Source organism: Halichoerus grypus, chromosome 13, assembly GCF_964656455.1.
Source record: "Halichoerus grypus chromosome 13, mHalGry1.hap1.1, whole genome shotgun sequence".
In the NCBI taxonomy this organism is placed as follows: Eukaryota; Metazoa; Chordata; class Mammalia; order Carnivora; family Phocidae; genus Halichoerus; species Halichoerus grypus.
The window spans coordinates 86,692,073-86,704,120 of NC_135724.1; the positions used below are offsets into that span (position 1 = coordinate 86,692,073).

At 51.4% G+C, this 12,048-nt stretch overlaps 1 protein-coding gene across 12 annotated transcripts in view; it reads right to left on the bottom strand.

The window, feature by feature from the left end:
* Positions 1 to 1,215: 1,215 nt before the first annotated feature.
* The window catches only part of CUX2 (cut like homeobox 2), a 256,506-nt gene continuing 245,673 nt past the window's right edge, over positions 1,216 to 12,048 (bottom strand). For all 12 annotated transcript variants that reach the window (XM_036080583.2, XM_078060978.1, XM_078060979.1 and 9 more), the window contains 4 exons: positions 11,108 to 11,377; positions 9,713 to 9,901; positions 8,235 to 8,508; positions 1,216 to 4,255 (listed from right to left, as the gene is read on the bottom strand). In XM_036080583.2, the coding sequence (XP_035936476.1) occupies positions 3,454 to 4,255; positions 8,235 to 8,508; positions 9,713 to 9,901; positions 11,108 to 11,377 (1,535 nt within the window). In that variant the 3' untranslated portion in view covers positions 1,216 to 3,453. The remainder of the gene's footprint in view (positions 4,256 to 8,234; positions 8,509 to 9,712; positions 9,902 to 11,107; positions 11,378 to 12,048) is intronic.

Here is a 12,048-nt window from a genome sequence, read left to right on the forward strand (position 1 = left end):
GCAGTTTAGGCATTTACCCAGGGTCCTATGGCTCCAACAGGTGGAGCGAGGGTTGAAACCAGGTGGTCTGGCCCCTCTCCCTGAGCTCTTGACTCTCATCCTTCTCCTCTCCAACTCTGAGCAAAGGCCAGTCCTGCCTGAGATGTCACCCTTAAGGGCTAGCTTGGGACCTCCATGGACGGGGGCCTTTGGCCTTACACGATGCTGCTCTCCCTGCCTTGACAGGCGGCCATCCTGCTGGTTTGGAGTAATTAGTTATCCTAATGAAGGTAATTAATCATTTAATTCCCACTTTAAGGACGTGTGGAAGGTTTCCAGACAGAGAGGAAAGGTCTGTCTTGGGACACCATGTGGCCTTGGCTCACGGGTGAGTAATGCCACCTCAGGGACTCTCCTGACATTACTGGTCAAGAAAAAACCCTGTAGCCTGAAGCAGAGACTCAGCATCACGGGTTGAAAGAAACTGACCCCTGCTCGTGATAACAACAGGTAATGCTGAGCCCTGATGTGCCACACTGCCTAACGTAATTTACGTGCATGATTATTCCTCATCATCACCTCCCGAGCTGGTGGCTGTGATACCCCTAATTTCTCAGACGGGGAAACCAAGGCCCGAGTTACACATCGTGGAAAGGGGCGATGCTCTGTTGGTTACTAGTAAGTCCGTCTTGGCCTTTTCCTATTGGGAGGCCGGGGACACCTGCTCCTCACTCCACTGAGGTGGGCACAGCTTGTAAACTGGGTGATCCTGGGGCCATGACCTGTGGCCACTGATTTGGGCAGGGCATGATCTCAGCCCCAGAGATTAACTTGCTTCCACCCTGCTGCACTGAGGAGAAAAATGGAATCTGATCCTTCCATTTTCCTTTGCCGGAGCCCACAGCACAATCGCCAAGAGAGATGTCCACAGGACCCAGGCAGGTGGCACAGGTGAGGACTGAGGCTCATCGCAGCCAAGTGTCCTCTCTAAAAGGGGGGAGCTGCTGTCACATTGGAAGTTGGGTCCAGTGTGGCCAGATCTTATGGTTTTCAAGAAAAGCCGGTAATTAGGATTTTTAGGTGATATGCCCCCATATTTTAATGGTGGCAAACTAATTTAAAAGCCAGTTTTTTTTTTTTTTTTTTATAAAACGTCTTGTAAAACACCTCTGAGGGCCAGCTCGGACCCCCAGTTTGCATCCCCAGCTCCAGAACAAAGCAAGCAGGACACCCAGACATTATTATACAATTCTGTATTGAGCGACGCGTTTACAGAACGTGTTCTTTTTAAAATTTTAAACAAAGTTCATCAATCTCTTATAGAAACGGTTTTGTGGGTTTTTGTTTTGTTTTTACCGTTATAGGACGCGAACCTGACAAAGTTGTTCATGGGTCTGCTAGCTTTAAGTACAACAGGATTTCCGTGTTCAAAAGACTATATGCTAAGTGCTTAATCAAATCCCGTCACACAAAAGCCAGATTTAGTCCTCTAAGATCTGTAGTCTGCGGGTGAGCCTGGATTTCAATGTTGTGTGGGTTTCAACAGTAGAAAGTGGTGTGTTCCCTCACGGTTGTCTTAATTGCGACAGGGCGGTGGTGGCTAAAAGGAGATGTTTCGTTTGTTCCAGATTTGATTACTCTGAAAATTGGTCACTGTTTCCTATTGTCAAAATATAAAAATACCTTCATCTGGATAAAAATGTATACAGTGGAAAACTCTTCAATGCATAGCCTGGGTGTGTGGAAAAGGATGTTTTCCTGCAGGGTTTGTGTTGTTCTTCGTTGATTGTGGAGACTGCAGCCTGGCCTGGGTGCATGAGAGTTGAGATTTCTGGAACAGCCCTCAATTGTCCCCTTCTGGTCACTGGATTTTGCCAGCCTGGTTTCAAAATGCTTGCTGCATCCTTGAAAGCCCTCAGCTATCTCCCCCGGCACTAGACTGGCACCGATTAAGGCCACCTTTTCATCGTCATTCTGGATTCAGCTGGGGAGTCACCAATTCAGCCTTCCCACAGAGAGTTTGAGAAAGGAAAAGAAAGAAAAACAGAAGAGAGAGAGTCAAAAACCAATATGGTGGCTGTTCCATCCAAACTGGGAACTCTCCCACCAGAAACCCTGACGACGAAGATGCTAAAGGAAGGGCTTCTCTGAGTTGGGGGGATTGAGTCTTTGCTCCCCAGAAGGTCGTGTGTTGGAAAGCAGGGGGGCAGACTTAGAGATTGGGATACGGTGGTCATGCTGCAGTGCACTCAACCCTCTCACTTTGTTCTGTGTGGGCTCGGGAGCTGCAGATGCCTTCCAGAAACAGCACCTGGGTCAACTTGAGAGAGAAGATGGCAAGAAAGGGAGCTGGGGTCTCTAGTTGGAGGAATCTACTTTTTGGTGCGGGGTACTCGTGGGATGACCAACGCTGTTATTTTCTTAGAACACAGGGAGGGGAAGATGGCGGCCGCAGTCCTGCTCCGGAAAGCCAGTGGGGAAACTTCCTGTGCCGTGGCCACGATTCAGGTGGGGGAACGGGGTCACTCTGGCTCGAGTGCTGCCCTCCAATCCCCGGACCCCTCGCCTGGCTTTCCGAAGGATCCAGAAACACATCTTGTCTACAGACGGACAGGCTGGGTGTCCCACCTCGGCGGCCCCCAGGTATCTGACGAGCGGGACTGGAAGCAGTTTTGTACCATGTCACGTCTTGGGGAGGATGGCTGGCCGCAGCCCACACCCCTACAACGCTGACAACGGCGCGGGACGTTGTGTTATCGAGGTTGCAAAACAGACCACCAGAATGAAACACATCCTCAATGGCGTCGAGGTTTTCATTTAGAGTCTTTTGGACTTTTTCTTTTCAGCACGGTTTCCGGAAGGGCAGTAGCAGCGTGCTGCGTCTCACAGACAGATATGGAAAAAAAACCGCAGTTCAAGGGTTATCTAAATTTTGGTCAGTCTTCTAGTGTTTTGTGATGGCTTTGAGCAATTGTCTTCTTTTAATCTCATCTAGTGGCAAAAACGACACAACTTCAGTGTATACTTCGCAACAGTTGTGACAGCATCCTGATTTTATAACTCTCTGTAATATCAAAACAGCATTGGCTGGGAATAAATTCCAAAGGATCCTTTATTAAAATATCTAAAAGAGGTCTATAAATATTTATTTTTCTAAAAGAGTTTGGAGTTTCCAGGTGAAAATGCGGTGCCACGTCGCTTCCGCCTCCTGCAGAGAGGCCGGGGTGGAGAAGAGGATGCTCCCGGGGGGGGGGGGCAAGGGGCGCCCCAAAGAAGAGGCGGTGGCACTTGGCCCGCCTGCTCACTCACAACGTCATAGAACTAGGATTACAACAAAGAACGTAAACTGCGTAACGCTGCTGTCCACATCTGGATGGCTGAGTTCCTTCCTTCCTTCCCCCACCCCGTCTGGGAGAGTGAGTGAGAGGGGGAGAGCTGGCCCCCGGGATGCCCCTTGCCCTCGTGCCCCTGACTTCAGAACTCCCACTCCAGGGCCTCCTCCCGATTGGCAGCCCTCTCCAGCCGGTAGATGATGCTGTTCAGGTTGGCCATTTTCTCGTGTCTCCGCTGCAGGTTGGGGTTCACCTTGGCGCTGGGGTGCAAAGCCCCAGCTGTGTCGGCGATGGGGCTGGCACTCGGCACTTTGGCAGGAGGGGCGCCGGGTGGGGACGGGGAGATGGGGGCTGAGGAGGAGGGGACGGGTGACACAGACATCATGAGGCCCGGCGAGGAGGCAGCCGAGGGTGAGTTCAGGGACACCTCCAGGCTGCAGCGCGAGGACTCTGAGACCGACTTAAAACTTAGAGGGTCCGGGTGGAGCCGCTCCCCGCCGTCGTTCTCCTGGGGGGGCTGTAGTGAGGGACAGTCTGGAGTGGTCCCGCCTGGAAGGAGGAGCCCCGGGGCCGCTTTAGAGAGTCTGTCGTTACCCGGACGGTCAGGATGCGCCTCTTTGGGGGAACCTTGGCCTTTGTCTGGCTCCCCTGAGTCCTGGAGCTGGTTGCCCGCCTCTTCCTCTGCATCCTCCTCAGTCTGTTCCTGCTTAATCCTCACCTGGGCCTTGTCCTGGGTGGTCGGGGGTGTGATGCTCTCCTCGGAGCCTTCCTGAAGCTCCAGTTCCTTCACGGTAGGCTTCTGGTCCTCAGCCTCAGAGTCGGGGCTCTGCGGGGTAGGGTCTGGGTGGGAGTGGCCTGGTGGTAGGATGCCAGGACCCCCACTGGGGTCAAGGTCTGGTTCGTCTTGGGTCCCCTCCACCAACATCTCCCGGCGCATCCGGGACCTGGGGCAGAGATGGTGGTGAGCGAGGGGCGGGACTCAATGCAGACACGTGGCATTTTGACCCCATCCACTTTCCCAGGGGCCTCCTCACATGCGACTTACTAAGTCCTGTCAACAACCTTACTAGTGGGTGCTATTATTATCCTTACTTCACACAGGAGGAAACAAGCCTCACATAGCCACTAAGTAGCGGAGTCAGGGCCTGAACTCAGGATTGTTGGATTCCAAAGTTCATGATCTAGACCTGCGCTGTCCAGTAGAGGAGCCACTGGCCACACGTGGCTCCTGAGCACTTAAAATGTGGCCAGTCTGAAAGGAGATGTGTTGTACGGGTTAAAATACACACTGGATTCTGAAGGCTTAATACAAAGAAAAGTAAAAGGTCTCATTGGTAAAGTTTTTATATTGATTACATACCGAAATGGCTACATTAGGCTAAATACACTATTACAATTAATTTCGTGTATTTCTGTTTTTTTTTTTTTAATGTGGCTACTAGAGAATTTTAAATCACATGCGGCTTGCATTATGTTTCTTTTGCACAGCACCAGTCTAGAGCATTTCTTGAAGTCAAACCCAGATCTAGTTTGTGGCAACATCTCTCTGCTTCTTTCCTGTGGGGACTCTTAAGACATCAGCCCAGAAGGGGAAACTGAGGTGCGAAGAGTGACTTGTACAGGTCACCACGGCACACAGGGGCAGAGCTGGGACCAGAACCTGGCAAGCCCAGATTCCCGTCCAGAACCCACTCGCTCTCTCTTCACTTCAACTGCTTCCCTGCCATGAGAGGGCAACTCAGTCTTACACACGTTTTAAGCAGGATGAGTCAGGATTGGGACTAACCCCATTCATTATTTTCCTAACAGTAGATGAAGTCCAGAGAAGTCAAATGACTCGTTCAAGGTCATAGAACAGGATGGCTTCCTCAGCTACGTGCTGTAGCCCTCTGCCCATTTATATTAATAATAAAGTACAAGTTATTGATATAGAATACTAACAATTATAAGTTACAAGCATCACACTAATGGCTGCTTATCATGTATCAGGCACCAGGCCAAGTGCTTTTTGCAGATTATTTCATTAATTTTTCATAATAACCTTAGGAAAAGGATATTAGTCTCATTCCTATAGATACAGGAGACAAGGCTCAGAGAGGCCCAAGGATTGCTATGATCACAGAGCAAGCAGTTGGGCTGGGAACCCAGTGATCGGGCTACACTCTCTTGCCTCCCTGGCTCCCTGTCCAGTTTGGCGATGGGGTCCCATCCCAGTAGCCTGGGCCTGCAAGGACTCGGAGGGGTCATTTGGTTCAGTCTCCAGTCCTTCTACAAAGGTGGCATTAGCCCACCATCCAGGGAACTCCACCTTCACGACCTCAGTCTCCTCTAGAAGAGGGAAGAGCTGCTGAGATCAGGGAGAGCCCTAGTGGGTTCCACTGAGGTGAGACTGGAGGGGGAGTTTAGGATGGCTCAGTGTCTGAAGTTCCATCATTAGACTATCCAAACTGTAGAACAAATATAAATATGAGGCTAATAGTCATTCACACATTTTAGTATAAATTAGTCTCCCTCTCTTTTTTAAAGAGTTTTATTTATTTATTTGACAGAGAGAGACACAGCGAGAGAGGGAACACAAGGAGGGGGAGTGGGAGAGGGAGAAGCAGGCTTCCCACGGAGCAGGGAGCCCAATGCGGGGCTTGATCCCAGAACCCTGGGATCATGACCTGAGCCAAAGGCAGATGCTTAATGACTGAGCCACCCAGGCGCCGCTAAAGATTATATTTATTTATTTGAGAGAGAGCGAGCGAGCGAGCACACGAGCAGGGGGAGGAGCAGAGGGAGAGGGAGATAATCTCCAGTAGACTCCACTCTGAGTGCAGAGCCTGACTCGGGGCTCAATCCCACAACCCTGAGATTATGACCTGAGCCGAAGCCAAGAGTTGGACGCTTAACTGACTGAGCCACCCAGGCACCCCTCCCTGATAATTTATTCTCAAAACATCTTGTTGTTCACCTTTCCCAGAGTTCACTGCGATTTGTAATGATGTATTAATATGAATGCTCATGTAATAGTGACCGTCCCTGCTGGTCTGTAAGAGATACTAAGGGCAAGGACTTTGCCTTGTTCTCTTCAGTGCCTTGTGCAGAGTAGGTGCTCAATAAACATTTACAAAATGAAATGATTTTTCTCCTGTAACTCTTTGAGACCAGTTTCTTTCTTTTGGAGTGGAATTCTCTCTGCTCCTCGGTGCAAATTCTTAGTCATCCTTCAAAACGCAGCTCAAATGCCACCTCTTCTGTAAAGTCTTCCCTGGACAGAATTCCCTTTTCCCTCAGCCCCTTATTCCTCCTTTTATAGCAATTAGATTTTAGTAAAATTACCTGGTTCATAATTTTAAGCTCTCTAAGGGCAGGGATGATGGCTTTTTTTTTTTTTTAAGATTTTATTTATTTGAAAGTGAGACAGAGTGAGAGCGAGAGAGATCACAGAGGGAGAGGGAGAAGCAGAGTCCCTGCTGAGCAGGGAGCCTGATGTGGGGCTCGATCCCAGGACCCTGAGATCATGACCTCAGCCAAAGGCAGACACTTAACTGACTGAACCCCCAGGCACGCCAGGATGATGGCTTTGAACCCCTGTATCTCCAGATCCTGGATCACTGTGCATACATTGTAACTATTTGTTGAATGAGTATGTTGGATAAAAATGGAGTGCTCAGTTCCTATGGGGAACAAGAGGGGAGAAGACATCCCCATATTCCCCAGGAAGGGAAGGAGGATGTGAGGATTTAGGGACCTGTGTCGTTTGCTGTTTGGAAGGCCCTGAATCTGAGCCAGATCATAAGCAGCAATATTTAACAATATATTTATGCCTGAAGTTTTTTCATTTGATCCTTGATTCAGCATTAGATTCCTTATCTGCCTTATCTGTAAAATAGGGATGAGACCCAGAGAAGTACAGTAACTTGCCCAAGAACACACAGCCAAGGTGGGACTGAACTCAGGTCTTTGGGCTGCCCATGCCTGGGCTATGGAGAGAGGAGATTTCAAATGTTCCACCTTTCCAGGCTCCTCCTTCCTCTTCTCCCTTCGGGAGTAAGAGACCTTCTCCCTGCCCCTGGAACACGTGGATGGACTCTCTCTGGCACCGCATGGACACCAGAGACCTTTCCTGCTCAGGAAGCTTGGCGGAGGGCGGGTGGAGAGGGGCTCAGAGATGGTCCCTGGAATCCCAGCAAGCCTTCTCCACAGGGCTCTCAGCTGAACTCAGGAAGCCCCTCTGCAGTCTCCTCGGGCACTGCTGAACCCAGTCAATGCCCCCAGCCAGCCCTGGCACTGAACTCCCAGGAAGCCCAGCCACTGTAAGTCGGTGACCCCCAAGACTAGGGACCGGTGAGTGGGAGGCAGCTACAGACATAGGGATCACCCACTCCTCCGGGCAGGTGGAGACTAAGGGGCTGCCAGAGGGTTTCTTTTGGTCTCGGGAGTGGGAGAGGCCAAGAGCCCCAAATCAGGGCTCCCACGTGAGGCTCAGTGGGTAGGTAGGGCTCCTCAGTCCTGTGCCCCAAATACCATTCCCTGTCCCTTCAGAGAGGCAGACACAAACTGGGTGAAGTAATAATTAAGAGAGGTGACAACAGTATCATCACCTACCCCCTACCATGTGGCCAGTATGATATGTAAATATGGTAGCTCACTGAATCAGTCCTCAACTCCAGGAAGCAGATCCCACTACAGTTCCCATTTTATAGGTCAGGAGACTCCGACTCAGGGAGGTGAAGCGACGTGCTCAGGGGCTCACAGCTGGAAATGGTGGAGCTGGGATTTATGCCCAGGTTTGCCTAGACTCTGAATCTAAACACCGGGGCCATACGGTCTCCCCACCTCCCAGAGGCCAAGCTGGGCTCCCCGCTGGGCCTGGGACGGGCAGGGGTCCGGCCGCACCCCGGCCACCCTCCCAGCAGGCACGCCCCGGCACCGTACCTGTAGTTGTGGAACCAGTTGATGACGGTGTTGGTCTTGAGGTTGAGCTGGAAGGAGAGGAGTTCGATGGTCTGCTGGGAGGGGTAGGGCTCCAGCTGGTAGGCCTTCTTCAGCGCCTCCTTCTCCTCGGGCGCCAGCACCACTCGGGGCTTCTTGATTTGCAGGAGGCTCAGGTCCTGGGGCTGCAGGCAGGGGCTGGGGCACTCCGAGCGGGTGGCTGGGGACTCGCTGTCTGAGCCGGTGCTGATGAGGCCGTACCTGCGCTTGAGGTAGGCTGGGGCAGGCGGGAGAAGGAAGCACTGAGGAGTGCAGGCCAGAGGCCGGGTCATGCCCTAGTGGCGGCTGGAGCAGGGGGTGGGGGCAGCTCCGGCCGGTGCCTCACACTCTGGGGCCCACTGCCAGTCTCATCCTGTCCTCCCTCCTTGCTCCTGCTTCCACATCCTCCCAACCCTCCGCTGAGACGCTTGTCTGCCCGCACCTGCCTCTGAAGTCTGGTCGTTAGCACCCAGGTGTTAAGGACGCAGAGAGCTTAGCTGGGCGCTCAGAGAGAGGAGATGCTCAACACCAGTGCTGTGCTGTGCTGTAGTCTCTTGGCTGACAGAAGTGTCACTGAATTTCACTACAGCCTTGGGGGGCGAGGGCAGGACATTCATTTAAATGATCCCCGTAATTGCATGATGCAGCTCAACCCCAAATCACCAGAATGTGGGGAAAAGAAGCCCGCTTCAGAATGGAGGATGTAATTTTATCCTCACAGCAATGCCCTGAGACTCTTCAGATGAAGGAGAATGAGGCACAAAGAGAGGGAGCGACTTGCCCAAGGTCACAGAGCCAGGAAGTGGCGGGCCAAGTTCTCAAGTGCAGAGTTGTCTGAGGCCAACAGACAGTGGGCCCTTCACAGCCTGGCTTGGCCCTGGGCCCTCAGCGGGAGCTGCCTTGGTGCCCCGAGTGACAGCTTTTCAGTTCCTTGTATCTCCTCTCCCAGCCTTGAGCTTTTTTAGACTCCCTTCGTCACAGCACGAGATTGGGCGGGCACACAGCAGGTGCTCAATGCCGGCTCAGTTTTTCAGGGCTATAACACTGGATGACGGAAGAATCCGAAATCTCCTTGCCCACCCCCAGGAGGGAGAATTCCTGTCTGCTGGGCCACTTTTGTGCTTTGTTGTGTAGAGTCTGGGTTACAGGCAAAGGGGGATCAGAGAGAGAGCACTCTGGGGTATGCGCAGTTGGGGTTGACAAAAGACTCTGAAGCAGCTATGGGTGTATGGAAGGATGCTGAGAGGTGGGGTATTGGGGTTTTCATGGGAGAAACAGTCAATGGCTTAGTTGCTTTCAGTTATGCGCTGGGGGATTGCCGTGCTTTGCAGCCCCACACCGGGCTGAGATGGGGCCTTGGGGCCCTGGCTTTCCTTGGGTTACAACTAGATATGGTTGCAATGGAAAAACCTGAAGCCACGCCCAGAACACCCGGTGCTCACCTTTCTTCTCCAGCTTCTTCATGTCCCTCAGCTTCTCCACATTCTGGGGGTCCTTGAGCCACAGCTGCATGCGCACAAAGGGCTCCCGTCCCTTTAGGCTCAGCTTGTGCCAGGGTTTGGGGCGGGACAGCAGGTCAGACACGGAGCCTTGTGTCAGCCCCAGGATGCTCTCCCCGAACAGCCTCTGCCCTAGGGACAGGGGAGGGCAAGCTGTTACCCCAGGCTGGGCCGAGCGTGCCCAGGGGAGACAAGAGAAAGAGGAGAACCTGGGACGTCTCCACTAACTCAGAGGGAAGCACCACACACACGCGGGAGGGAACCCACACCCAGGGGGAATCTGGAAGGGCCTTTTCTGCAAAATAGGAGGTTGGGGGTAGGGGAACCAACAGCTACCAACAAAAATGCTTTCACAATTTAGATTTCCTTCACTCCTAGGAGATCCCCGAGCAGGTCTGAACACTTTGTGTGTACAAATCAGTGTCACCTCGTTAGTAAGTAATTTGACATATTGTATCAAAATTTCAATGTGCGTATTCTCTGATCCTGCAATTCCCTCCAGTCGTACTTGCTCAAAGGCACAAAGACCACCATACTGACGTGGTTTCAGAGGCAGAAGGAAATTGGAAACAAACAAAATGCCCATCAAGTGGGTCAAAAATGTGGGGCATCCCTGGTCTGCAACACTTGGCAACAGGGAAGAAGACTGCAGGTGTTCTGATCATTTTAATGTGGAAGGGTGTCTACAAAACAGGGTTCACTTTTAAAAAGCCAGTTATAGGATAGTATGTATGCAAATTCATCTACATAGAAAAAAATAAAAAAATCAGGTATACATATATTCTTGTATGTTTTTAGGAAGTACCAAAGATATATAAAAACTGTGGAGTATGATTGGGGGCTTAGGGGAATTTTACTTACTTTTTAGTTTTTTCCTGTACTGTTTGATATTTTAAAATAAGGAACATGTCTTATTTTTATAATACAAACTGCAGTGAGGAATTCGGGGTCTGTGTGCATCCCTCTGGGAGAGGGGCATGATTGGCAGTGGAGACTCAGAGGAGTTTGTGATCCATAGAGTGAAAGAGAATAGGTTTCTCCTCCGTGTCCCCTGAGGACAAGGGGCTCAGCCCTGTGTCAGGATGTGCTAGAGTCTCACTGTCGCTATGGGCTAAGGATTTCAGGTCACATCAGACCTGCACTCACCCCCCGTTTGTCCTACTCTAGGGACCCAGGTCAGAGTCAGATGCCTCCCAGAGGGTCCTGGATGCCTCTGGGCTGACTGGCCCCTGCAGGCTGGACCCTGGGCCCTAGGATCTCACTGTGGGCACTCTGCTCAAGGCAAGTAAGAGCCAAACAGGGTAGGAGGCAGCATCCCTGATTCCCGCCACCCTGTACCTAGGTTGTTGTCCGTGAGGACCTCTTTGACTCTCTTGGTGATGGAGTATGTGTCCAGCTCGGGGGACATGGCCACAATCTCCTGGATGCCCCCTGTGGTCTGGCTGCCTGAGTACATCTTCCCCCCCAGCGAGGAGCTGGAGCGTCCCTCCGGCTGCTGGTTCTCCTTGCTGCCCTCCAGTGCCAGGATCAAGGGCTCCTGGGAGCTCCTCTCCGGCTCTGTGGGGCTAGGCGGTGGGGACGGTGAGGACCTCGGTTCCGTGGGACTGGCTGTGGGCACAGAGAGACAGAGAAGGCAGTTACTGCCATTTAGAACAGACACACATGGTTTGGGTGTTTGTTGGAGCCAAGTGTTGGCAACAGCCCATTTTGCAACCACCATAGTAGTATCTTAGGCAGGGACCATCCTGGATGCAAAAACTAGCAGATGAAAGTTTGATCAAGAGTAGGGTATTTACATGGTCTCAAAGTATCTCCCTATAAGATACTTACTAATTACAAAGGGAAAAACAGTAACTCTACAGTATACAGCTACTTGGCAGACATCACCTTAACCAAAGGACCAAAGGTAACATCACCAATGAAAGGACAAATCAACAATTGGTTCCTCCTGCTGCAATGTACTGAGGACACAGCTTCACTTCACTTCTGGATATTCCTGCCCCAAGTGCATGGCCTGAACCTAATCACAAGGAGGCAGCAGACAAAGCCGGATTGAGGCTGTCTATAGAATTACTGGCTTCTGGTCTTCAAAAATATCAAAATTGAAAAACAAAGAGATGCAGAAGACTGTTCAAATTGGGAGACTAAAGAGACATGACTACAAAACACAAGTGTTCCTGACTCTGATCCTGGACAGGGAGAAACAAAATTTTATAAAGGATGGGGCGGGTGCCTGGCTGGCTCAGTCTGTGGAGTCTCTTGATCTTGGGGTTGTGAGT